This window comes from Eubalaena glacialis, chromosome 11 (genome assembly GCF_028564815.1).
Source record: "Eubalaena glacialis isolate mEubGla1 chromosome 11, mEubGla1.1.hap2.+ XY, whole genome shotgun sequence".
Lineage (NCBI taxonomy): Eukaryota > Metazoa > Chordata > Mammalia > Artiodactyla > Balaenidae > Eubalaena > Eubalaena glacialis.
In genome coordinates this window covers 6,757,782-6,783,203 of record NC_083726.1, presented here as the reverse complement: position 1 = coordinate 6,783,203, position 25,422 = coordinate 6,757,782, and the positions used below count along the sequence as shown (strand labels likewise).

The 25,422-nt window shown below is 56.9% G+C and overlaps 1 protein-coding gene across 1 annotated transcript; it reads right to left on the bottom strand.

Annotated features, from left to right (window-relative positions):
- Window positions 1-238: 238 nt before the first annotated feature.
- LOC133101790 (NADH-cytochrome b5 reductase 3) lies at window positions 239-24,903 on the bottom strand. Its single transcript, XM_061206724.1, has 9 exons — window positions 24,799-24,903; window positions 15,685-15,816; window positions 12,456-12,528; window positions 11,991-12,097; window positions 9,625-9,754; window positions 9,044-9,127; window positions 8,737-8,822; window positions 5,039-5,138; window positions 239-1,367 (listed from the first exon to the last, which is right to left on the bottom strand). Exons 1-9 carry the CDS (start codon window positions 24,817-24,819, stop codon window positions 1,195-1,197), a joined length of 906 nt encoding a protein of 301 aa, XP_061062707.1. The 5' UTR covers window positions 24,820-24,903; the 3' UTR covers window positions 239-1,194.
- Between the last annotated feature and the right edge of the window lie 519 nt (window positions 24,904-25,422).

Below are 25,422 nucleotides of genomic sequence, written 5' to 3'. Positions count from 1 at the left end.
TTTTTTTTTGGCTGCACCACATTAGCTTGTGGGATCTTAGTTCCCCGACCAGGGTTCAAACCCAGGCCCCCTGCAGCGGAAGCACAGAGTCCTAACCACTGGACTGCCAGGGAAGTCCCCAAATTTTCTACTACAAACACAAACAAATAGAAATAAAAGCCAGGCCCTACACAGCCCCTTCCTCCCCCCCTCCCCCACAATGACGTAGGTCACAGAGCCTCCAGGAACTGCAAAAGTGTTCAGATTAGCAAAGTTTTACTTCAACGTTATGTTTGCTCATAAATGACTCTGAAAAGCCGATATGCAAGAGGCTGACACGCTGTGGTCTAAAGGCAACGTCGAGGCCACTGAGAATGTCCCTCAGACAAGAGGCTCTGCTCAAAATCTCCCCCACCCGGGGTGAGGGCAGCAGGAGGGGGGTCTGGGACAGAGGGATAAACACATCATCTTAGCTCTCCCATCAGGACTGGCGGCCCGGGACCCCAAGCTGGTCGATCAGAGGTCGACTGCTTGGAACTCCCAAAGCTGCCCGAATGTTTTGGTGTTTTGGGGAAATGCTAAGGCTTTGGGAGGGCCCGTGTGCCAGATGGAAGGGCCCTTGGTCAGCCCCCTCCTCCTAGTCCAGCCCCAGGGAGAGCCCAACTCCCTGCTGGCCGGGCCTGCTGTGCCCTGGGGTCAGGGCAGCCTCTCACCCCAGCAGCCCCTGTCAAGAGGACTTTTTGGTGTTACCTATCACGTAGTGTCAGGTGCTGAGGCCTGGCTGTGGCCCTGAAGCAGGCAGTGGGTAGGGGCCTGGCACCTGCAGCTATGGGCTGCCCGTATATTTATGTTTATTTCCAGAGTGTGGTATGCTCTGGGGAGGGTGGGCAGCATGGTGCTGGCAGCCTCGGCCCAGTAGTGTGTGTGTTTTGTGCGGGGGGTGGGGGGGGGCATCTCCAGTGAGGCCCAGACAGGAATCTGCCCTAAAGGTGGCCGACAGCAGCCACCTGTAACAGAGCCCTGCTCCCAAAGGGGCCCCTCGGGGGCCAGCCCAGCGGGGTGACCTCCCAGGCACGGGCAGGCCAGGCTGAACCCGGCTGCAGCAGGAGACGTGGGGGAGAGTGGTGTTAACAAACAACAGCAGGAGGGGTGGGTACGGACAGGGCGACAGGGCGCGGTGAGTGCGGGGCGGAGCCAGTGGCCAGGGCCGGCCCATCAGAAGGCGAAGCAGCGCTCCTTGGGGTGGCCCACGCGGTCCAGGTTGGGCAGGCAGGCGTACTGGATCATGGGCGGGGGTCCGCACATCAGCACCAGCGGCTCCTCCTCTGGGGGCGGAAGGTGGTCCCGGATCATCTCCTCGTTCACGAAGCCCTGGCTGTAGTCCCAGGCTGCGGGGTGGGAGACGAGGTGAGCCCGAGTACGGCCGTGTGACCAACTGCCGACTGCCCACCCGCCCAGCACCCTCTCCTCCGTGACAAAGTTCCTGTGCCATGAATTCCTCTCTTCTTTCCACAAACACTGAAGAATGAAGAGGCTGAGCCAAGTAAACCCTCACCCTGATCCCCTGCCCCCAAGCCTGGCTCATCTGTACCACAAAGGCAAGCCCATCAACGTTCCCCCACCACGCTTCACAGCGTGCAAAGCATTTCACTTCCACTGGCCTCTCATGTGGCCCTCAGAACCGCCCTGTGGGCGGACAGGGCAGGGGTTACTGATCCCATTTTACAGATGTGGAAACTGAGGCCAAGAGGACCCAGAGTTGAGTTGTCCCAGGTCACACAAAAAGGCATGGACAGGGCTGGGATGTTAGCCCCAAGTCCCAGAGGTCCCCCAGCCAGCGCCAGGCTGGTCAGGGTGACATTTCCTACCCCACCACCCTCCATGCTACCTACCGGCCCTGTGCCCACTGTCTGACTCTTCCCTCTACTGCGTGTCGGTCCACGAGGAGCTGTGTCTGGTCCACAGCTGTGGTCCCAGTGCCCAGACAGCCCCCCACACAGTAGTTACTCAGTAAATAATGAGTAAAGGAATGCATCCCAAACAAGCAATCGGTGAGCCTGAAAACAGCAAGGCCAGGACCCAGGCTGAAGCTGCAGATGCAGGACCCTCGTGGCAGCAACAGCTCCTCTAGGTCCTGCTGGCCTCCCTGTCTTGCACACGCACATGTACACGCGCAGTGTGTCTCCAGGTTTCACCTGAGATCCAGAGCCACTTTTATTCCTACAAGTCACTGCTGGTGCCCCGAGGCTGGCAGGGCTCTAGTCCTACCTGGGCCCTCAGGACTGACCTGCCAGCAGGGGCTGCTCAGGGAGGGGGACCAGCCAGTTCCAGGCACACGGTGGGCCCACGGGGACGGCAGGCTGGCAGGGCTCTGCCATGAGAATGGGGCTCTGATGACTGGGGCCCGAGGAGAGGGGGAGGAGGCGGCACCCAGCCCGGCTCCGCTCTGGCTCCGATCTACGCCTTGGCTTCCACATCTGCGCTCAGGGCCGTCCTCCCCCATCACGGTGGACAATGCTCTCTGCATCACATCATGTACACGCCATGGGGGGGGTCCCTTGCGAGGGGCCAAGCCAGTCCCAGCTGGTCTTGGGATGAGGAAGACCCTGCTGTGCTGAGCAATGGGGAATTCTTTACCTCACGGACACTGAGCTGAGTAACTGACCACATCTCCCTTTTCACTGTGGCTGCTGGGAAGCTCAGAGTGACACACGTGGCCACCCACAGCGAGTGTGCATCTCAGTCCCTGCTTCTGTACAAACCTCAGTCCCAGCTCCATTCGATGGCCCTGCCCTTGTTTTTCTTTCACTCCCACTTTCCATTTATACCACTCCGATTCACTCTATGAGTCTTTGTAAGGTGCCTAAAATCCCTCTGGAACAAGGCGGGACACAGGTAGGTAGATAACATTTTATTAACAGATCTAAAATTACTTTGAAAAAAACTGCATGGGACTAAACCATATTTGCTAGTGTAATGAATGTACAGGTGTGTAAGACACATCTCAATTTCACAAGGACGTTTTTAGATAGTGTATTTTTCTTTACATGTATACTGAAGGTGACTTTGTAGGGGAAACATAGTCAGCTGGCCCCTCTCCCCTGTTCTTTTCCTTAGCTCCACAACTGCCCGCTGGCCTGGTACCCTTTTCCTTCTCAGCATCTACCCTTTTCAGCTCAGAGATTGTTCTGAGCATCCTCTTTTCCTTTTTTTTTTTTTTAAACATTTTTATTGGAGTATTAATTGCTTTACAATGGTGTGTTAGTTTCTGCTTATAATGTTACGGCAGTACCTGAACTACTCTCGAACTGTGGTCAGGGTAATAATAAATGTAAGTGTAAAATACCGGGAGACTACCCAACTGTATCTCTCCTTGGCCAGTAACTGGTTACTCTTAAAACTGTCCCCAGGAGGCACTTCGGTATAGGCGTTGCCAGGTGTCACCACCAGAGGGCAGTGTCCACTCCTCCTGCGGCCAGGCCGTGTGCAGGCAACAGGGGTAGAGGCCCCTGCAAGGACACGCCCATCGTGGCCAATGAGCCTACCTGACCACACTCTAGAACCTGCAACCAGAAGGGAGCTAAACCAGCTTTCATTTCCCCCTTTTGAATGAGACGTGGGTACAAGATGAATATTCCTTTCTTTACTGGAAGCTCGGACTCCCAGAACCAGTGCCTCCTGTCCGACCTCCACTCTCTCTGACTCTACTTTGTCTTTCCTGGGTCTCACTAATCACCTGCTACTGTACTTTATAATTTACTAATAAACCTGTTTCCTGTTCATCCTCCCCAACTAGAACATCAGCTCGGGCCAGGCTGGTTTCAGGAACACACAGAGTGAGGGGTCCGACCAGGAGGAGACTCACTGAGACGCGGGTGGGCCCAGGACGGCTGGTCCAGCCAGAGGCCCCGGAACAAGACTGTCGGGTCCATGGATCCACCAGGGGGCCCAGGATCTGATTTGGTCAACCCAGGAGGGTGGCTCCTCTCTCAGGGATGGACCCTCTTGAGATGGGTACCCCCAGAGCCCGCCTGCTCATTTCTGGGGGAAGCAGAGGGTGGCCTGTTCCCCACACTGTGGTGGTTGAGTCCCAGGGAACCGGTGGCTGAGTGAGGAGCAGGAGGCAAAGCACGGGCAGTGTGGCAGCAAGCTGGTGCCCACGTGGGTGCTTTGAAAATGTCCAGTTTCTAGTATTTAAAAATTTCCCATGAAAGTGCAGGCCCCCAGCTTCCCTTGAAAAATGGAAAGGCTGGCCTCCAGGGCAGTACTCCTGCACAGCAGGGCTGCCCGCAGCTGGGACGGGGCTGCCCCTCTGCACAGGCAGATGCTCTCCAATTCACCACAGTCCCCACCACTCCCTATAGTCTCCTAACCCTGAAGCCAAACATCACTGGTGTTATCTACCAAGAAGCCTCAGCTGCTGCTTTTCTTACAACAGAGAAGAAGTTAAGATATTTTTTGTAACCACATCTACCTAAGGCAGGAGAATGGAGTAGAGTTTAGCTCCCAGAGGGCAACCTCGTTTCAGGTTTCAGGGGCAGCCCTCATTCACCACCTCCTATGTGACCTTGGCAAACAGTTTAAACACCAGGACAGGTAGAATGAAGGTAACTGTACATCAGCCCAGCCCCCACTCCAGGGCTGATGATTAGAGAGAAAATGGGTGTAAGGTGCCTTACAGGGTATACACTGCAACGTGGAAACACTCACCCTCACCCCCAGCACTGGCCCTGGAGACCTGCCCCCGAGTGAGCCCCAGCCCAAGGGGAGAATGCCGGCCTTCTTTGTCCAGCTGAGAGCAGCGCAGGCAGGGGAAGGTCTGGGGCTCTGGAGGAGGCGGGTGTGAATTCAAGCCCTAGCTCTGGGGTTTTCTCACTGTGTGCTGTAGGGCACTTGCGTTCCCTCTCTAATCCCTCTTTCCTCATCACCTTCCTCTCACAGGGCCACAGTGAGCACCAAAGGAGACCACGCGAGCAGAAGCCTCCACAACGGCAGAGGGCTCCGCCAGGCGAGCGTGGGCCAGCACCTCCACCCAGCCCACCCGCCTGGGCGCTCTCACCTTCAGGGGCTCTGTCCACCGTGTACCAGAGCTTGAAGCGCGCAGAATGTTCGTTCCTCAGTTCCTCCAGCTCGGGCCGCAGCAGGATGTCCTTCTCAGTCTGCGGGGGGACAGGACCCAGCGGTCAGGAGGGACAGCAACAGGGACTGCCTTTGGAGGCCCTCGTCACCCCGCCCACCCACGGGCCGCACACTTGGCAAAGCTTCCAGGGAAAGTCCAAGTCTATGTTCTGGCGTCTCAGCTTGTACATCCACAGCCTAGGAAATACAGATACCACTTCCCCCGATCACACCTGTCCCTCCGCAGCCTTGCCCACGGCAATCTCTCTGCTTGGCCTGCAGCTCCCCACTTTCCATCCCCACTGATTTCATTTTGCCAGCCCCACGTGGCCCTGTAGAGTGCAGCTTGTCACCTCCTCCAGGAAGCCTTCTCAGACCCCCAGGGAGCATCAGCCATCTGCTCCCGAAACAGCCCCTTTCCATTCCTAACCACAGACTTTGCCCTGTATGTTTGCAGGTCACGCACAGACGGACAGGGCTCCTCAGGCCAGTGGGTGGCGTGACTGATCTCATAAGACTGTTGTGAAACTGGGGGCCAAAGAGCTCTGTCGACCAGAAAAGGTCACTGGCTCACAGACCTCTACTGAGCCCCAGGCTGGGTGAGGCAGACGACGGGAGAGGCGTGGAGATTGTTCTGAGCATCCTCTTTTCCTTTTTTTTTTTTTTTTAAACATTTTTATTGGAGTATTAATTGCTTTACAATGGTGTGTTAGTTTCTGCTTTATAACAAAGTGAATCAGTGACACATATACATATATCCCCGTATCTCTTCCCTCTTGCATCTCTGAGCATCCTCTTTATGAACAGTGCCTCTCTGACCACCCTCACTGCCCTGTTCCTGAGGATAAACTTGAGGGAGTGGAGTTCAGTGTAGAAAATTCCACATGGTTAGGGCGTTCAACACACGCAGCTGCTTTACAATCCCCAGGTAGGTTACACCAATGCACACACCAGCAGCATGCCCAGGAGTATCCATCTCCCTACACCTCTACCGGCACTGGGTAATGATCCTTTAAGCTTTGCCAATCAGATTAATGGAAAGTAAAGCTTATGTTTTATTTTTTATTATTAATAAGTAAGTTTGTCACTGGTCTAGTAATATCTTTTATTAGTCTGTAAAAACTTTTTACATGAAGGATATTAATTTTCATTGGTGATGCATTATATGTCTCATCCCCAGTTACTTATCTTTCTACCTTATCTATAGTTTGTGTTTTTCCCCAGGGGAGCTTTTCATTTTTAAGCAGATGGTTCCATCAATCTTCTCCTTGACGGCCTCTCCCTGGTGTCTTGCTTAGACTGACCATCCTTGTTCACTCATTCATCAATACTTCCTGTAAAAATGCTCACCTTCTACTTTTAAAGCTTCAATTTTTTACATGTATATCTTTAACCTAAACTTCATTTTTGTATAAGGTAAGGTAGGGATCTACTTCGTTTTTTCCAAGTGCATAGCAACTAACTCAACACTCCTTTTCCTTTCTCTTTTCAGGTTTGGTATGTCACCTGCATCAGATACAAAGCCTCACCTACACTTGGGTCTGTTTCTAGGCCAGGGCTGTTCAACGGAGTGTTCCACAACAGATCTGTGTTATCCAATAGGGTAACCACTGGCCACATGTGGCTACGGAACCAATGAAATGTGGCTAGTGAGACTGGGAAAGCGAGTTTTAAATTTTGTTTAATCTTAATTAATTTAAGTGTAACTAGCCACATGTTCCAGCATGTCCCAGCACAGTCTAGATTTCCTGTTGTGCTATCCAGAAATGCAGTAAGTCCAGTAAGCCCAGGTCTCACGTGTGGCTCCAGAACCATGCTATTTTTATCACTGACACTTTTTAGTATGTTTTAATATCCAGTGCGCTAAGTTCTTCCTTGTCACTCTTCTTTTTCAAAACTTTCTTGGCTGTGCATGTGTACTTTGTCTTCCAGGCCATATTGCATCATTTTGTCATATTAAAGGGGAGAAAATATCCCCACTGGGACTTCGAGTATTACTTTATGAAGAACCGACACCTTCAGGATATCAGTCTCCCTGTCCAAGAACCAGGTCGCCCCGCTGTTTATTAACACTCCCTAATGCCCTTCTGAAAAGTCGTGCTTCCCTTAGGCTGAGGCTGGGGTCAGAGCCCCGGCCTCCCCTGGACTCAGGCTGCCATCCTCAACCTGCCTCCCCACCAGCCTCCACTCCCGGTCACTCGGTCACTCCAGGAAGAATGCAGATGCCTGCAATGTTAAACGCTCCTCTCCAAGGCCATCTCAACCCTCACAACCGTCCCGAGAGGTGGGTCCCCCGTTACCCTACATTACGGATGGGGAAAGGAGGGGCTGTGGTCCCCGTCCAAGCCGAGCACGGAGGTCACTGAGGAGGGGGGAGGGAGGGGCAACGACTCAACTGGAGCAAAGCAGCAGTTCCCACAGTGTGGCCTGTGGACCCCTGGGGTCCCCGAGACCCTTCAGAGGGACCTTGAGGTCAGAACGATTTTCATATGATACTTTATTTGCATTCTTCACTCTCCTCCCTCACGGGTGAGGAGTGGAACTTCCAGAGACTACATGACTTGTGACATTGCACTGACTGAAATGCAGAGATACAGAATCCACCGCCCCTGCTAACGGGCACAAAGATGCCCGTCCAGGCGACAGAGGGCTGACGGCCTCCACAGAGACTGCCCCAGCACTACCAAGCTGAACGCTGCCCACCCTCTCAACCCCACCAGCCAGCTTGGAATTTCTGGCTGTTTCCACCCACCCCTAGTCAAGGCCACCTCAGTTGGCCTCAGAGCAGTTTTCTGCAGCTGTGTGGGACCTCAGCCCGGGGACCTCAGCCCGGCCCCTCCGCCTCCAGGCTCGGTGTCCTCACAGATGACACGGGGCGGAGCCTGGGCCAGATGGACCCAGGGGCAAACTGACCTGAACCATATCTGAGAGGCGCAGGGGGCCTGGGCATGGCCCCCTCACAGGCGGGGGGTGCCTTGTCTTAGCTTCCCGCAAAAGGAGCATCACTATAAGATCCACATATTCAGTCATGAAACACTGAACCTAGAAAGACCCTTGTGATGACCTTGCTTCATCAGCTCATTCCACAGTGAGGGAGCAAAGCCCAGAAAGGGAGAGTGACTTGTCCAAGGCCACACAGCAGGCCGGGGCGGGCAGGCAGCGGGTGTGGGGAGGAGGACATGCATTCAGGAGCCGGGGAGCCCAGGTCCAAACCCTGTCCCAACTCCCCCAGCTCAGGGACCTTGCGCAGATGGGACCCTGGCACATCATCTGTGAAAACGGCCCTTCGGGCTCCTCCCACTTCACTGGTGGGTTCCAAATTCTGTGTGCGGTGAAGGGAACCCTGAGGTTCCAAGAAAGCAGCCAGAGGAGCGAATCTCGGGGTGTGGGTGCTCCAGGTGCCTCACCCCTCCACCAAAGCAGCCCTACTCGGGTCAGACGCTCTGAGCTCCGCACTGAAAAGCCCGACCCCACCAGCCCCTGCGAGGGCTGCTGTGCACAGAACGTTCAGAGCACCCCTCACATTTCAGCCTCCCTGAGCATCTCTGCAAAGCCGTGCAGACCCCTGAGCAGTGCCTGCTGGGCCTCGCCCCCTCGCAGCAGGAGTCGGGTTTGCAGACCTCAGGACCACCCACTGACCTGGTTGGCAAAGAGCAGGTGGCACACGGTCTGATCATCCGGGTCCTTCATGATGGCACGGATCAACTGCAGCATCGGGGTGATGCCTGCAACACAGCCGCCCCCCACACACCGCGTGAGCGCCTGCTGCACACACGCAGGCCCAGTGCCAGGCAGATGCCCAGGGAGGTGCCAGGACAACGGGGTCCGGGTCCCTGACCTTGGGAAGCTCCCAGTCACTTGTTATCTGTGCCACGTCCCACACCCTGACCCCGAACCACGACATCCGCCCGCTAGGGACTCAGTGAGGGGCTCCGGGTCCACATACCCGTTCCTCCTGCAATCATGCCCACAGACTTCACCGTTGTGATGACAGGGTTGGATTTCTTGTCTGGACGGATGGCAAACTTTCCTGGGGAGAGGAGAAGGGGTGAGGCCCAGCTCTCAGACATGCTGTGCTTGGGGATCGGAAGGGCTGGAGAAGCTGCCCCCGCCTCAGGGGTTCGGGTGTGGCGGCCACCACAGCCCGCAGCCAGTCAGGGTGAGGGGGATGGGAAGGTGGGATGGGGACCAGCTCAGATGCAAAGAGGAGCACGAGGATGAGTTCCTCACTGCGGATGGCGTGGGGAGCAGGGAGGCTGGAGAATCAGGGGCGTTCCAGCTCAACCCTCCCCTTTGTTCGTTTTCAGCCAAACAAAGCTGGTCTGTGGGCCGCATTTGGCCCCCAGAGGCAGCTGGTCTGCAACCCCTGTGCTGGCCACCTTAATTCCGAACAGCCAGGGAAACGGAGGCCCCAGAGAGGAGATGGCTTGCCCTACGAGAGTCACCCATCCAGACAGCAGCAGAGTCGGGACCTGCACCCAGCATCCACCGCCCCCACTGGGTCCTCGGGGAATCCAACCCGATCACCTTTGCCCTGGTAGACCAGCAGCCCATTTGGGCCTCGGAACTCAATGGTGTCTCCAATCTTCATGCTTTCCAGGTACTGGGACATCTTCCCTCCAGCGGGAAACTTGGGGTGGGTGTCTTTGAAGTAAACCTGCAAGACACCCATAGTCCTCAGCTCCCCGTTCCCAGGGCTGCCAGGGTGAGCTCTGGGCCACAGTGGGAAGACCCTCTTCCGGGGTCTTCTGCGGCCGTGTGTGGCCTTCTCACACGATGCCCCTTCCACCCATCAAAACTTACCCGTCTGTGTCCCGTCCCCCCCAGCGGTCTGCCCTCCCCATAACATCCCCTTGGAGGGCAGAGCATCAGCCTGGCGTCCAGGGCAGCGGCCCGAGGCGTGCTGCCTAACGTTCCGCCACGAACCATCTCTGTGACCCCTCCCGGCAGGAGACCCCCACGGCTGTCAGCTCAGTAAAGGCTCTGGGAAGCCGGCTCACCAGGCCCTCCTGGTGGATGTTCAATTCTTTCCACTTTGTGCTGCCACAAAAACATCACTCTTGCAACAATTTCCTTCCCTGTGCCCTTTGGGATTTCAGCTTTGGAAAAAAGGATGTGCTACAACCCTCGTACAAAGAGATGGGCAGACAGAGGAGGAGCTCCAGGGCTAGGGTGGCTGCACCAGGCGGCATTTCTGCTGGGCCTTGAAGGGCAAGCAGGAGTGATGAGCAGAGAAGGGGGAGAGGCAGTGGGGGAGGGACAGCGTGGGCAAAGGCCAGGGGGCCTAATAGGGCTTGGGGCCTTCGGGGTGGGGTGGGGAGAAGAGCTTGTGGCTACAGCACAGGGGATGTGTCTGTGTGTCTGGGGTGCAGGGCAGGGAGAGTGGAGGGAGAGCGGGCAGAGCCGACTGTGTGCCAGGCTGGGGCCCTGACCTTTAGCCAGGGCCAAGGGGAACAGTGAGGTCTCCAAGCCAGGAAGGGCCTGGTCCTGGTGAGTATTCCGTCTCTACTTGAATCCCCCCAACACCTTCTCCACATCTGGCTCGAGTGACTTCAGCAAGAACAGATGCTTGAACTCTCACCACCTTCCCTTTCCCTCCGGACAAAGCCCCAGACTACCAGGGCCTCCAAGCATCTGCCTGGCCCTGCGGACCTCTCCCTTTTCGGTCCCTCAAGGCCTCAAGCCTCCTGACCTCAGGGCCTTTGCACCTGGAAGATCCTCTTCCTCCGTCTCCACCTGGCTGCCGCCTCGTCAGCCGCCAGATCTTGCCTCACTGCTGCCTGCTCAGGGGGGCAGCTCTCATGACCCCACCCCCGCCCCAGCTCTGGTGCCCATTCTAGGTGCTCAGTCTCTTGCGCTTGTCCCCTGAACAAACACTGACCTCTGTGTGACCACCTGTTCAGTGTCCACTCTCCAGCCAAAGACAAGACACCGAGGCCAGGTGGGGCCTGGGCACCCAGCACAGGGTCTAAATGACACCAAGCGAAGAGGAGATCCAGGCCAGAGCCAGGACTGACAGGCCCAGCTCCCTTCCTGCCCTCACAGACACAGCTCCCAGCCCAGGACCCTATAAGACCCAGGGCTGAAGCTGAGGCCCAGTGGGGGTCTCTGCTCCTGTCCCCCCACCCAAGGGTCCAGGGAGCGGGCCCTGGGGCCTGCACAGTGGAGTTGAGAGAGCAAGCCTGGTCCCCAGGGGTGCTGAGCCAGGGCGGCCGTGGAGGTTTGGGCCTTGACTAGGGAGAGTCTCTAACACCCAGCCCACCGGCCTAGGCTGGTTCTCACTTTTGGGTGTGTAATCAGAGAACATGGATCACTGCTGGAAAGTTTGTGTTTCTAATTTTCATGAAAATGTACCGGGCTATAGCTGTCATTTCTCCTTCTGTTCAGCATCTTGTCTTTTAAGATCCTTGCTGGTTGTTCTCTGTCTCTCTGGTCTGTTGCTTCTAATGGCTACATCTTCCCACAGCGTACACCCAGCCCCTGACCGGCGACGGATCCCCGAAAGCCCCTCACCCCAGCTCCCAGACAAGGTCCCGTGAGCCCCTCAGACCGCACCCCCAGCGGGCCTGCGGGACGCTTCTCAGGGGATGAGCAGGTGCCCAGCTCACTGGGCTTCGCTAGTCCGAGAGCAGGAGGGTGAGCCCTCCACAGGCTGGTGGGCCTGCCCGGTTCCTCTTCTGCAGGTGCTCTGTCCTTGTCTGAAGATGCTCAGCCTGGCCCCAGCCCCTGCCCTCTGCCGAGACCCCGAAGCTTGGCTCGTGCGAAGAACTATGATCTGCTATTCACTCAGAAACCAGGCACAGAGAGCACAGGGCCTTCAGAGATCAGACTGTGGGGCCTTGGCTGTGAGGTGGTCACCCCCGCCCCAAGCAGCTGTGGCCCCAAGACCTCACCTTGATGACCAGGTCCACAAAGCCCTTGTCGTCATCGCTGGAGACGGGCGTGTAGGGCCGAATGACTAGGTTCCCATCGATTCGAGCCGAGAGGTAGATGTGCTGGCCTGCAGGACAGCAGGGGTGAGTCTGGGCTGACTATCCCTGCAGGGCCCCCTGGGTCTTGTCAACCCACTTCCCTGCACGCCGTCCAGCATTCGAAGCCTAGCCTGACCTCGGCTCCCACTGCTGCCTTCACCACCCCCAGGGATTCCCATCACGTCCCAGCTCTTTGCCTGTGCTCGTGCTCGTGCCACTGCCAGGGACACTGAAGCGTTTGGCCTCTTATTCTGACACTCACCCTTGAAGGCCCAGGGTGGCTGTCACCTCCTCCCTGAAGCCTTCCCTGCACTAACTGAAATGCAAAGTCCCCACCTCTCTGTCCCAGCACTGGCTCCACGTGCGCTGGGTTGGGGCCGCACTCACCGACGGGGAGGCCCAGGATGTGCTGGGGCGACGGCAGAGCAAAGCGGAACCGGCGGGTATCATGGCTGATGACCTGCAACGAGGCGTGAGCTGCTGGACGGCACCCAGGGCAGAGGGGTCCCCGGACTCAGAGTCCCCACCCTCCCCAGCACCGGAGTGTCACTGAGAGAAGTGACACTGACATGTGGACATACAACCTGCACACGCGTGTGCAAGGGCACAGAGGTCAGGCACACACTGGGTGTGCCTCTGCTCTCACTGGCCCAGAGAAGGGCAGTGACCCACCCAGGGCCACAGGGCAAGGTGGTCAGAGCAGGGAGTGAGCTCAAGATCCCAAAGGGAGGGACTTCCCTGGGTGCAGTGGTTAAGAATCCGCCTGCCAATGCAGGAGACACAGGTTCGAGCCCTGGTCCGGGAAGATCCCACATGCCGTGGAGCAACTAAGCCTGTGCGCCGCAACTACTGAGCCTGCACTCTAGAGCCCATGAGCCACAACTACTGAGCCCTCGTGCCACAACTACTGAAGCCTGCGCACCTAGAGCCTGTGCTTTAAAAAAAAAAAAAAAAGATCCCAAAGGGAGGCTGCCAGACAGCCCAGAAAATTCCAGGGACAGGAGGAAAGGATCCACCTCCGCCACAGCTTGAGAAGTGTCCTGGGGTGGCAGAAACAGCTCAGGGACTGGGCCAGCAAAGTGGGGCAGAGCTGAGACAAGGCCCCACATGCCCAGGCCTGGGACTCAAGAGAGGGGCTTTAGAAGCCACTACACTAAAAGCCCCCCCCCGAGAAGCGGGACAGCATGACCGTGGCTGGGCTGCAGAGGGCAGGAGGCATGGCAGCCTTGCTGCCCAGGAGGTCACTGGGGCTGGCCATGGCCAAGACAGGGTGTGCACCCAGGGTGTGGTCAATGGGTGAAGGCCATTCCCCCTCCAGGGTTGGGCAGAGGCTGCTTAAGAGCGAGGCTGGGCCGAGGAAGGAGCCCAGTCTTGACTGGGGCCAGGTAGGCGAGCATCCCACAGTGAGCTGTGTCAGAGCTGGGAACCGAACCCAGTGCCCGGACTCCGACCTGGGCTCTGGAAGGTCCCTGTGAGGTCTCCCCTGCACCAGGTGCAGCAGGATGGTGGGTGTCGAGGGGCCGTTTGGAAGGCAGGCAGCTAGCTGTCCAGCACATTTTCATGCCCACACGAGGCAAGGTCCAGTGATGGACAGTGTTACCACCTGGAGGGGAGACGCCAGACCTCTCCAAAGGGACAGAGCATCAATCTAAGCATCACTGAAGCATGTGAGCCAAGGCAGGTGGCCTGGATCTCAGAAGAGACGGTGCCCAGCCACCACTTAGGACGCAGTGCTTGTTGGCGGCCAGTGGGCCTCTCTGCCCCACAGTCCAGGCCTGAAGCTGCAAACAGAGCCCTAGGGCCTCCCGCAAGTGGATCCCAGGATTATCAACTGGTCCTGGGGCTCAAGGTCAGAAACCCACGTGCCAGATGTTTTTGGAGGAAGAACAGAAATGAGAGAAAGACACTGATGATTACTAGCCCAGCACAGCAAAAGTCATGAGGCTAACGTCTGTGAGGGCTTGGCACGGTGCTGGCCGTGATGACCTGAGCAGCAGACTCTCAGAGCTGTGGGCAACCTTGCTGATCACCTGGTCCAGTCCCGTTCAGAGAGGGGAAGGGCCGACAGCCGGGACCCCTCCCTGTGCCGCAGCAAAAGTATCAAGAGCAGTCCCACCTGCTGACCCACCACGAGGCTACAATGGGGGAGGGTAACTGCTAGCACGTGTGCCTCCCGCTCAATCAAAGGGGCCTGGAGGGTCCACTGTGTGACATCCCTGTGACAAAATACCAGACAGTCGTCAAAAATAATGGATCAGCTTTGGGTTAGACATGTAAAGATGTCCATATTGTACAGCTGGGTAAAAACTCAGGTTATTAAAACAGAGAAACTAAGTATACACACACCTGAACCTCCACACATCATGTACACAGGAATGTACTACCAGAAAGGCTCACGGTGACCCGTGAAGGGGACCCTCTGCAACGGGGTTATGGGGGAGGGGAACATTCACACCTCACGAACACAACACATATAAATATGTGCTTTTATTTTATAAAAATAAAATTTTTATAGCGAGCACATATAAATCATACATTACTTTGGGAATTAAACAACAAAGAAAAAGAACTTTATAAAAGGAAAAGCTTTTAAAACATTATTATTTCATTTTAGTAAGAAAAAGTTGTGTATAAGATATATTGAGAGGATAAGTGTGGTCTCATCTGGGAAGCAGTAATTTTTCTTTCTTTTTCTTTTCTTTTTGCCTCTCTCTGGTTTTCAACTTCTATGAAATCCTGGTACAAGTACAGTCACAGGAGCCCCAGCTCTCATGTGGAGCCCGGGTGCAGACTAGAGCCCAGGACTCAGGCTTCGGGCAAGTGACTGACTTTCTCTGCCCCATGACTCAGTTTTCCCTGTCACACCCCTCCTGAGGCAGCTGCGGTGGCCAGAAATAGCACATGGGAGGGGCTCTGATGAGAGAGAGTAAGGAGGGAAACAGCCTTACAGGGTGGGCGGCTGGGCGAAGGAGGGAGAGGATGGTTTTAAATCACGATCAGAGGTTTGAAAAGGAAAAGCATCAAGTGGGGAGGGCAGGAGCAAGCCTGTTGGAGGAGGAGATGGAGCCACCCGCGAGATTGCGAGATCACGCAGGGAATCTGACAGATGCAAAAGACTCTAGGGGCCTTGAGTAGGTGACCCTGCGGGCAGGGGAAGGAGGAGGGGAGGAGACCTTATCTTTAAGGAAGGGGCACTGGGATGGGAGGCAGCTGGGATGACCATGAGGCCTAGGCCTAAGTCCTGGTCCTGCCCCTAACTCACAGTGTGACCTGAGTTACTCCTCTCTTGTCCTCTGTTTTCACAGCCATTAAATGGTTACTTGGACCCAAGAGTCCTTACGGGGTCCCTCCCACTCTGACCTTCTGGGGAATAGTGAGTGTGGTTCAAAGAACCAGCTCTGTGGGCAAAGACCTGAGTTCAAATCCCTCTGTCGCTTACTGGTAGCCTTAGAAAGGGACCACCTCGCTTCCCCCATCTGTAAAACAGGCAGATAATGGGACCTACTTCACAGGGGGCCATACCCTGAGCACATAGTAGGTGCCTGTGAAATGCTGTGATGCTGACAAGGACAGAGAGGTGCCCATGCCCCACGACCCCCTCAGGCCCCACACTGACCTCCTTGTCAATCAGCCGCAGCGGGTACTTGATGTCCGGGTTCTCGAGGGTGATGGCCGGGGTGGAGCGCTGGAACAGCTTCATGAGCAGGCTATACAGGAACCAGACTGGGGAGAGGACCACGTGGCCCAACTGAAACGACAGGACAGACCCACGAGGTCAGCCTGCCCCCTGCCCTTCCTCCAAACACACCTCCGGGCCTCTCTCCTACCAGGAACGCCCTCTCCCCATCATGTTCATCCAGGGAACCCCAGATCCATTTTGGTGCCAGCTGGGAGAAGTTACAAAAATCAGACTCATGAAACCTATCACTGTGTTACTGAGTCGTTGGAAAAGCTCCATTTTCCCTGAGGAATGGGGACAAAGAAAGCTACATAACTGAGCATGTAGCCCTTTTCACTTTGGCTGCCAGGAAGCTCAGCATAAAGTTCCCAAGTACCTGTGCTTAATCTTGAGCACTGTGTATCTGTGCTCCCTCCCTCCCTTTAGACAATTTCCCTGGCCCTATTAAGTGATGTCAAGTGCTAGCTCTATTTAGACAAATAGACAAACCCCTAAGCCCTGGGGTTCTGCCTTCAGGTGGGAGGGGCAGCTGAGGCACTGAGCTAGACACTAGGAAGCTCTGCTCCTTGCTGGCTGTGTGACTCTGGACAAGTCCCTTCCCCTCTCTGAACTGGACCAGGTGATCTGCAAGGTCCCCTCAAGCTCTGAGAGTCTACTGCTCAGCATCATGCAGAGCCCTGCACAGGGGTTAACCTCATGACAACCCTATGAGGTAGGCACTGTCATCACTACCACTTTACAGATGAGGAAACAGCTCAGAGAGGTGAAGCAACTCACCCACAGTCACACAGCGGGCAGGTGGGGAGCTGCAACTCAAACCTGAGTCCACCTGCCTCTCCAATCACACTCTTAAAACATCAGGCCTCACCCTCATCATCACTCACCCTCTTGCGTGGCTCTGAGAGCCTCTTCCTTGCCAGCCCCCTGCCCCCCATATCCCAGCCTCACAAAGACCTTAGAGGCAGTTTGGATTTTTTAAAAACAGAGAAAACATATCGCAGCCTCACAAAGACCCTAGAGGCAGTTTGGATTTTTTAAAAACAGAGAAAACCCAAATCCCATGGCCAAATAAAACTGCTTAGGTTTACCTGGAGAGGACACCCTTGCAAAGAAAGACAACCAGCCTGCTGCTCTTTCTAGCTATTTTTGTCCCTGGGAAAAGCACTTAGCCTCTCTGCCCTGTTTCTCCACCTGTGAAATGGGGGTCATAAGCTACACTCTCTGGCTGTGAAGATGGAGATCAGCCATGGAAAATGGCTAACCCAGGCCGTCCCCCAGCAGGCACTTGACCTCACTGGGTATCTGTGTGCAGCAGCTACCCTTGGCCATCCGGAAGTCGAGTCCTGGGCAGCCTCCACTATCTGGACCACAAGTGAGACTCAGTAAGAAAACAACAACGGCCTCAAGACCGCTCAGACCAACTCTACAGTGGAGAACCTGGCAGACCCCACCCTAACCAGGGAGCAGCACAGGAAAGGGGCCAGCCGACACCGTGCACCTCCTGACACGAAGCGAGAAGGGCCCAGCACGGCTCTGTGCCTTCCTTCAGGAGCACACAACCTGCCTCTAACACAAGGAAACACCGAGGGCCTTTCTCCGCGATAACTGGCACCACTCTTCAAAAATGTCAAAGCCATGAGAAACGAAGGCCGAGGAACGGGTCCAGATTAAAGGAGGCTCTGGTGGGTTGGAGGGTGCTCCCCTAAAACTCATGTCCACCCAGATCCTGGGGATGGAAAAGGGTTTTTGCACGTGTAATTAAACTAAGGATCTTGAGATGAGATCCTCTTGGATCTCCCCGGTGGGCCCCAGATCCCACGACAGGTGTCCTTCTAAGACAGAGGCGAAGACTCAGAGGAGAAGGTTGTGTGAAGACAGAGACTGGAGTGATGTGGTGACAAGCCAAGGAGGCCAAGGACTGCCGGAAGCCACCAGAAGCAGGACGAGGAGGAAGGACCCTCCCCTAGGCCTCCAGTGAGCACGCCCTGCCAATACCTTGATTTCAGACTTCTGGCCTCCAGACTGTGCAAGAATGAATTTCCGTTGTTTTATGCTACCTAGTTTGTGGTAATTTATATGCAGCCATAGGAAACGAATACAGTAAGTCCCCTACATACAAACGAGTTCTGTTCTGAGAGCACGTTCGTAAGTCCAATTTGTTCGTTAAGTCCAACAAAGTTAGCCTAGGTACCCAACTAACACGATCAGCTATACAGTACTGTACTATAATAGGTTTACAATACTTTTCACACAAATAATACACAAAAAACAAATGAAAAATAAAGAAAACATTTTAAATCTTGCAGTACAGTACCTTGAAAAGTTCAGTAGTACAGTACAACAGCTAGCATATAGGGGCTGGCATCGAGTGAACAGGCAAGAAGAGTTACTGACTGGAGGAGGGAGGGGAGGTGGGAGATGGTAGAGCTGAAGGATCGTCAGCAATAGGAGATGGAGGGCAAGCTGCAATTTCACTCACGCCTGACGTTGATGTCTTTCACTCACACACGTTCGCACCTTTGAAAGTTTGCAACTTGTAGGGGACTTACTGTACAGAGGCCAAAGAGACAGAACAACTGAATACAATGCGTGGTTCTGAATTTGATTCTGGGCCAGGGGAAAAAAAAACAGTTGTAAAAGACAATCCTGAGACAACAGGTGGAATATGCATGAAGGCCCATAGATGAGACAATAGCACTGTATCAGTGTTACATTCCTCCTGTGATTACATTAAAGAATGTCCTTGTTCTTAGGAGATAGATGCTTAAGTATTTAGGGGCAAAGAACCATCATATCTGTCATTTACTCTCAAATAGTTTAAAATACACACACACACACACAATAAAGTAAATATAGCAAATGTTAATATCTGGTATACCTTGGTGAAGGGTATATAAGGGCTCTTTATACATTTTTCAACTTTACTGTAAGTCTGAAATTATTTCAAAATAAAAACTGAAGAAGGGAGTCCACACTAGTGGTTCACATAGCGAGGTCAACAACCGAAAGTTCTCCCAAAATACCGGTTCTTAAGAAAATTGTTTCACAGCCTGTTCACTCACCTTCCCTAGTGTACCTCCCTGACTTTAGTTCTCACAGCAGATGACCGCGTGTATTCTTCTTATCATAACACTACAAATTCCCCTTTTTGCCTTGGCTGCCAGAAAGTTCAGAGCCAAGTTCCTTGCCTGCATGGAGGCCTCTCCGCTTCCTTTGCAGGCCTCTTGAGGTAGCATGTTCTGCAGAGAACAGAACTGGAATGGGCCCCTGCCCTATTCAGGGTCAGGTGAGAAGATTCTCACCTCTCAAGGCCCAGCCTCACTGCTCCCTCCCTTCCCGGAAGCCCTGCCAGGAACCCCCACTCTATCAACTGGGGAGGACACTCTGGCTGAGTACCTGAGGCCTCTCTGAGCCTCGGTATTCTTGGCTATAGAAGGAAGGTGAAGGCCACCGCCTGGCCAACAGCCCAGGGGAGCTGGGATATGAGATGAGATGGAGGGCTGAGGTCACCAAAGGGTCTATAACCTGGGGAATGTGGGCACACACACAGGAGGTTTTCCCACCACCCTCATGGGGCCACCATCACCCAGGAGACGGAATACCCAAATGAAGGAAGGGTAGAGGCACCAAGATCCCATACTGGGCCTGGCCCTGCCCCCCAAACCGGCCCAGCTGCTTCAAGTTGCCCAGCCGCAGCTTTGGTTACAGGCCTTTTGCTTGGCTCAGAACACCGTGCCTCTCCCGCAGGCAGAGCCTCCAGGCTGGCTGCAGCCACGGCCTCGCCCCACAGGGCCCCTGGTCTGTAACCAATGGGTCTAAACAGAAGGCCTGAGGGAGCTGGCCCCAGCGCACCCCTCCGGCCCGCACAGGGCCACACAAAGGGTCTCTGGCCACCTGCCTACTTAACCAGCACCTACCATGTCCTGGCCACCAAGTGGTATTTCACCCACCCCGGGTCGCATTTAAGGCCCGTTGGCAGCCCTGGACTCTGGGGTCAGGAGACTTGGGTTTGAGACCCAGCTCAGGACTTCAGGAGAGAATCTTCACCTCTCCACGCTCCACCTTCCTCAAGTTCATGAGGACAGTCCCACCTAGGGCTGGGGAGGAATCGAGGCTGCAAAAGGCCATGCATGGAGCAAACTGGCCAATGTCCCCGAGCTGGCACTGCTCCAAGAGTGGGACGTGAATTCTCTGGCATAATCCTCACTTCAATCCTAGGCTATAGGTACTGTGATTATCATCAAGTTACAGATAAGGCAAGTCAATCCTCAGAGGACTCACACCCATTTCTCAGGGAGGTTAAGTGACTCACCCATGGCCACGCAACCCAGGCCTGTCTAGCCCGAAGTGTGGTTCTTCCCAAGCCACCTCCCAGGACAGATGCCCTGGAGCCCACAGCCCAAATCCCCTTGCTCCAGCACAGTCCAATCTCCCGGCTCCCGCAGTGAGGCCCCAGCTGCCCAGACTAAGGGACTGCTCCACCACCCCCAAACACCCACCACAGCTCCCCACTGCCAACACTCAAGGTCCCCACTATCCAGTCACAGGCCTTTCTTGCCTTAGGCCTTTGCACACTCTCCCTTCTGCCCTGAATGCCCTTTCTCTTCCCTCATCCAACCACTCTTATTCCACTTCCAGAGCCCAGCTCAAATGTCAGCTCTTACCCTCTAGCTAAGCAAGCCCTCAGCAGACTTCTGGAGCCCCCGCCCAAGCTCTGCAAACCCCACGGGGATGAGGGCGACTCTGATGAGTCCTCAGCTCCAGGCCTCTCCCACATCAATCAGGGAAGCCATATCCATGGAGAACATTGTTTAGGAGAAAAGTTGAGTGAAGTTACATTTGCAGGAAATCACCATTGTTGGGAGTCCTGGAAATAAACTTAAACGACCTTAGGAGCCCAAGTGGAGTTATGTTTGGTGCTCTCTGGAGTTTTATTTCCCCCAGCACAGCCATTTAAGTGCTCAGCCAAGTTTAGTAACTAAGACCCCCTGGCCTGCAGCTCACTTCACAGCCTGCAAAGCACCTTCCCTTCCATTTCCTCACCGACCCTCAGCACTGGGAGACAGGCCAACTGCATTCTTCATTTGACAAATGAGGAAACTGTGGCTCAGGGAGGCCCAGGGTGGAGTCTGGGCTTCAGTTCCCAATTTTCTGTCGCTCACCCCAAATCCCTCACCTGCCCCAAATGCCAGCCCATGGTTACGTGCTGGGCCATGAAAAAGACTCATTTGTCAACGGTTCTGAAGACGAGTCCTCAACACTGGCCTTGGCCCTTACACAGAACTTGAAGATCCCAGGCGCCAGCTTCGTGTGCCCTGGATGCCAGCCCTGGGCTCAAACGGCTGGGCCAGGGTCCCCATGTGAGGTCACAGACAATGCGCGACAGCAGACCCAGGAAGGCGGGGGACCTGGTGTCTCATCTCTAGCACTCAGAGCAGAGACACTCAGTAAATATTCGTGGATAAATTCACGAAGGGACAAGAACAAGCCCCTGCACTGCAGTCTCTCTCTGACTTTTCTTACTTTGTCGGAAAGTTTCAGCAACCAGGACAAGAGACCAGATGCCTCCAGGGGGAGGGTGGGGCTCGGCCCTCCACGGAGCACAGGGCTGAGGGGTTGGATCCTGAATTCCTGGCTGTTTCCACACGTGCTGGGCACACCTACCTCCCAGAGGTGTGGTGGGACTGGAGCCGCTGCTGGAAGGAGCTGTGCCAGTGAGTGGTAGATAATGTCAGCAGCCTTCCTTCCAGCACCCGTGCCCAGACGCGACACTCTCGTATCTCACACAGTCCTTGAGCCCGGGACGCGGGCGCTATGGCCATTCCACTTCAGTGAGGACACTGAGGCAGGGTGAGAACTGGCATCCAGCTCGGTCCGTGCACTGAGCCCCAGCCCTGCACAGTCCCTCTGCATCTGCGGACAGTCTGGCCACTGAGACAGCAAGGGTGGACTTCGTGCAAATTCCTCTCTGGGAGGCAGCTGTGAGCCGACCCTCACTGTCAGTTGGTCCTTCAGGTCACAAACCCCAGTGGGCACAGCTGCCAGGGCCCGTGTGGGATGCGGCGGACACAGGTCAGGGGACCCCGTCCCTGGGGAGCTCAAGCCAGTGTGGGAGATGGACACGGGCAGAGAAAAGGGTGCCGTGGAAAGGCGAAGCTTCGTCTCTGGAAAATTGGAGGCTTTACCAGACTCACAAGGGGTTGGGATGCCCTGTTCCCCGTCCAAGGCACCACTCCCACCCCTGCAAGCAGTGGGCAGAGTAAACAGGAGGCAGGCGGCCAAAGCCAAGGTCCCACCCCAGCTCCTCCTCAGCTGTGCTGCTCACACACACACACACCACGTCACCCCAGCTCCCCAGGGGAGCTAGGGGACAGCTGCTTCTCCAGGCCTTGACCTGGTGCCCCATAGGCCACACTCTGCCCACCAGGGAACCCACCACCTGCCTTTCCCCACCTCTGATAACACAGGAAGGGGAGAGGGAAACGGGGTGCCAGAGTCCCAGGATGTCTCCAGGGAGCCCCAGCTCACCCACCACAGCCGAGGGGCTGGGTAGCCCTACTACACCCGTGTGGCACCCAGCCAGCTGCTCACCCCCTGGAACTCCCCACCGGGACCCTGCCATCCACTCTACCCAGGTCAGGTCTGGGTGGGCAAAGGGACCTGCCAGGACCCCCCCAGCTGCCAGCCCCCTGGGCTGAGGCTTACCTGCCCGCTGCCTGCCCACCAGCTGTCCGGCTGGGATCTGCGTGCCCACCTCCCTCATGGCCCCCTTCTCGGGAAGTAGGAGCAAGTGGGAGGGAGTGGAGGAAGCTCTGCAGCGAGGGGCTCCTGGCTCAGCGCTTCTGGGAAAGGGAACCAGGAGGAGGGGCAGGTGGACAGTGGAGCTGCCCTCCACAGGGGAGACCCAGCCCTGCTTCCCAGAGGCTGCGGGTCTGGACCACGGACTAGGCACAGAGCTGCCAGGGGCAGGGGTAAAGCCTTGGACTCTACCTGTGGTGGCGGCCTGTCAGGGTCCACTGAGCACTCACAACTGTGCTGGGGGAAGGGGAGCCAGAGTCGGGGATGGCAGGCTGAGCCCCCAACATACCCCCAGGTGGCTGGCAGGTTCAAGTGCCAACCCCTCAGCGTCCCCCCTTCCGGTGTGTGGGAGGAGGCCTCTCTCTGGGCCTGCACGTCTCAGATAAGATGCCTGGTGCCCAAAGCCCGGGCTGGCCTCCCGCAGACTGCGTGGAGCCGCTGTGCCAGGAGGCCTGGCTGGGGGCTGCTCCAGGTATTTGGGGCCAAGTGGGGACCCCGGCAGGGCCCACGAGGAAAGGGCAATCCTGCCACCCTTTGGATAGAGGAGACTTAGGGTTGGTGAAGGTCTCCTGACGCTCAGGCGGGGCTCTGCCCCTCATAGAGGGGCTACAAGGGGTCCTTGGCTACTCGGCAAAAACACTGAGCAGCCAGATCCTGGGGACACAGAGACAAACCCAACCAACACGGCTAGAAGGTGAGAAGCACTGTGGGAAAACAGCAGGGGCGGGGGTCTGGGTTCCGGTCCGGAGGCTGAGCAGTGAGGGAGGAAGGGGATTTCTGGGAACACGGTCAGGACGTTACGCTGAGCTGGGGTGATGCCCCCAGGCTTGCCCTGGGCAAAGCTGCCCCCTGGGCTGAATGTCACCCAGAGTCCTGGGCTGGGCCACACATTCACAAGCCAACACCCAGGCCAAGAGGCCTTCTGCCGAGTCCCCAAGGGGGAGCCCCACAGAGCCAGAGGGAGGAGGTGGAGGAGGAGGCCAGGCAAGAGGCTCTGGGCCTAATCCTCCCAGTGGCAGCCCTCCCCAAGCGCCCCCAGCCAGCGCCCAGGCGCCCGAGTGTGTGGGCGGGGACCGCCCTCTGGCCACAGCCTCAACGTGGGCCATGCACCACCACTGCGGCTTCTGCAAGGCCCGAGGGCGAGGGAGGGCAGCCCTGGGCCGAACCAAAGTGACAGCATGACGATGGACTTTGCAGCTCCACAAGTTCGGACTCTGCCAGCCCGGCCGGTGGCCAAGTCTGAGTGGCATTTCTTCATCTGTAAAATGGGGCCAACGGCTGGGGCCTCTCAAGTTTGCTGTGTTAAGAGAGACCAGAGCCTAGCTTGCAGCCCACAGAGAGGGCTCAGGGGCTGTTGTCGGTAAAAACTCTGCGATCCAGCAACACCGCACGTGCGTGCACACACACACTCACACACACTCACTCCACATGCACACACACGCACACACACTCACACACTCACTCCACATGCACACACTCCACACGCACACACACCACACGCATGCACACACCTCACACACACTCCACACGCACACACACACTCACTCACTCCACACGCGCACACACACTCCACACGCACACACTCACTCCACACACGCACTCCACACACGCACACACTCCACACGCACACACACTCACACACACTCCACACGCACACACTCGCAGGTACTCACGGTCACACTCCCGCACACCTGCTCACTCTTTCACTGTCACTCACCCCCATACACACTCCTGCACACGCACACGTCACACCCGCACACCCGGTCACACACGCCCTCACAAACTCACACTCACACGTACGCGCTCCCTCCTTCACACTTCACACGTGTTCAGTCACACTCACACTAACTCACACGCGGGGGCACCGGCCACGTTCACCCCCGCACCCGCGCACACATCCGCACTCCTCGGCCGGGCTGAGGGGGGCGGCGGCGGCGGCGGCGGCGGCGGCGGCGGCGGCGGGCGGGGCGCCCCGAACGCGCGGCCGCCAGCCTCCGGGTGACGCCCCTCGGCCGGGAGGGCTGGGCCCGGGGGCAGAGGCCCGGGCGTGAGTCACGGCCGCACGGGGACCACCGGGGCGCGGCGGGCGGGATGGGGCGGGGCCGGGTGGGGTCCTGCGCCCCGCGTCCGAGCCCGGCCCCCCCGCCCCTAGCGGCCGGGCGCAGTCGGCGCTGCCCGAGACGGGGGTCCGGCGCCCGCCGGTCCGCAGCGACGCCCCGGGCCCGCGGCAGCCGGCGTCCCCTCCCCGCCTACCGTGCTCAGCTGGGCCCCCATGGTGGCGCCGCTCTTCGCTCGCTCCGCCGCCGCCGCCGAGACCGCCGCGCCCCGGGCCAGCCCCCCGGCTGCGTCACCGAGGAGGAAGGGCGGGCCCGAGCGCGGCCCAGTCGGGGCGCGGGGGCGGGAGGCCGAGCTCGAGGCCCGGCCCCGCCCCGCCCGCTTCCGTCCGCGGGGAGAGGGTTGGAGGGAGAGGGGCCGTTGGAACGCGAGGCCGGCCGCCTGCGCAGTCGCCCCGGCAGCCTGCGGCGGGGCTCTGACCCGCTGTGTGGCCTCGGGTGGGACGCTGGCGGTCTCTGGGCCTCGTTTGCCATTCTATAGGGGAGAAGATGGCGCCCCCCATTGATGGGATCTAAAATAAAATCCGGAAACTCCATCGCGGCCTCCAAGGCCTGCAGGAGGAAGCCCCGCTTGGCCTGACCTCAGCCTGCGCCCCTGAGCACGTTGCTGGGCCTCACAGGCCTTCTTGTTCCTCAAACTGCTCGGCTTGGTCCCACTTCCAGGCCTTCCCCTCTCTCTGGAACACCATCCCCAACTGCCTCAGGGTCAGCCCTGGCTTCTTGCTTGGGCATCAGGTGAGATGTTCCATCCTCAGCAAGGCCT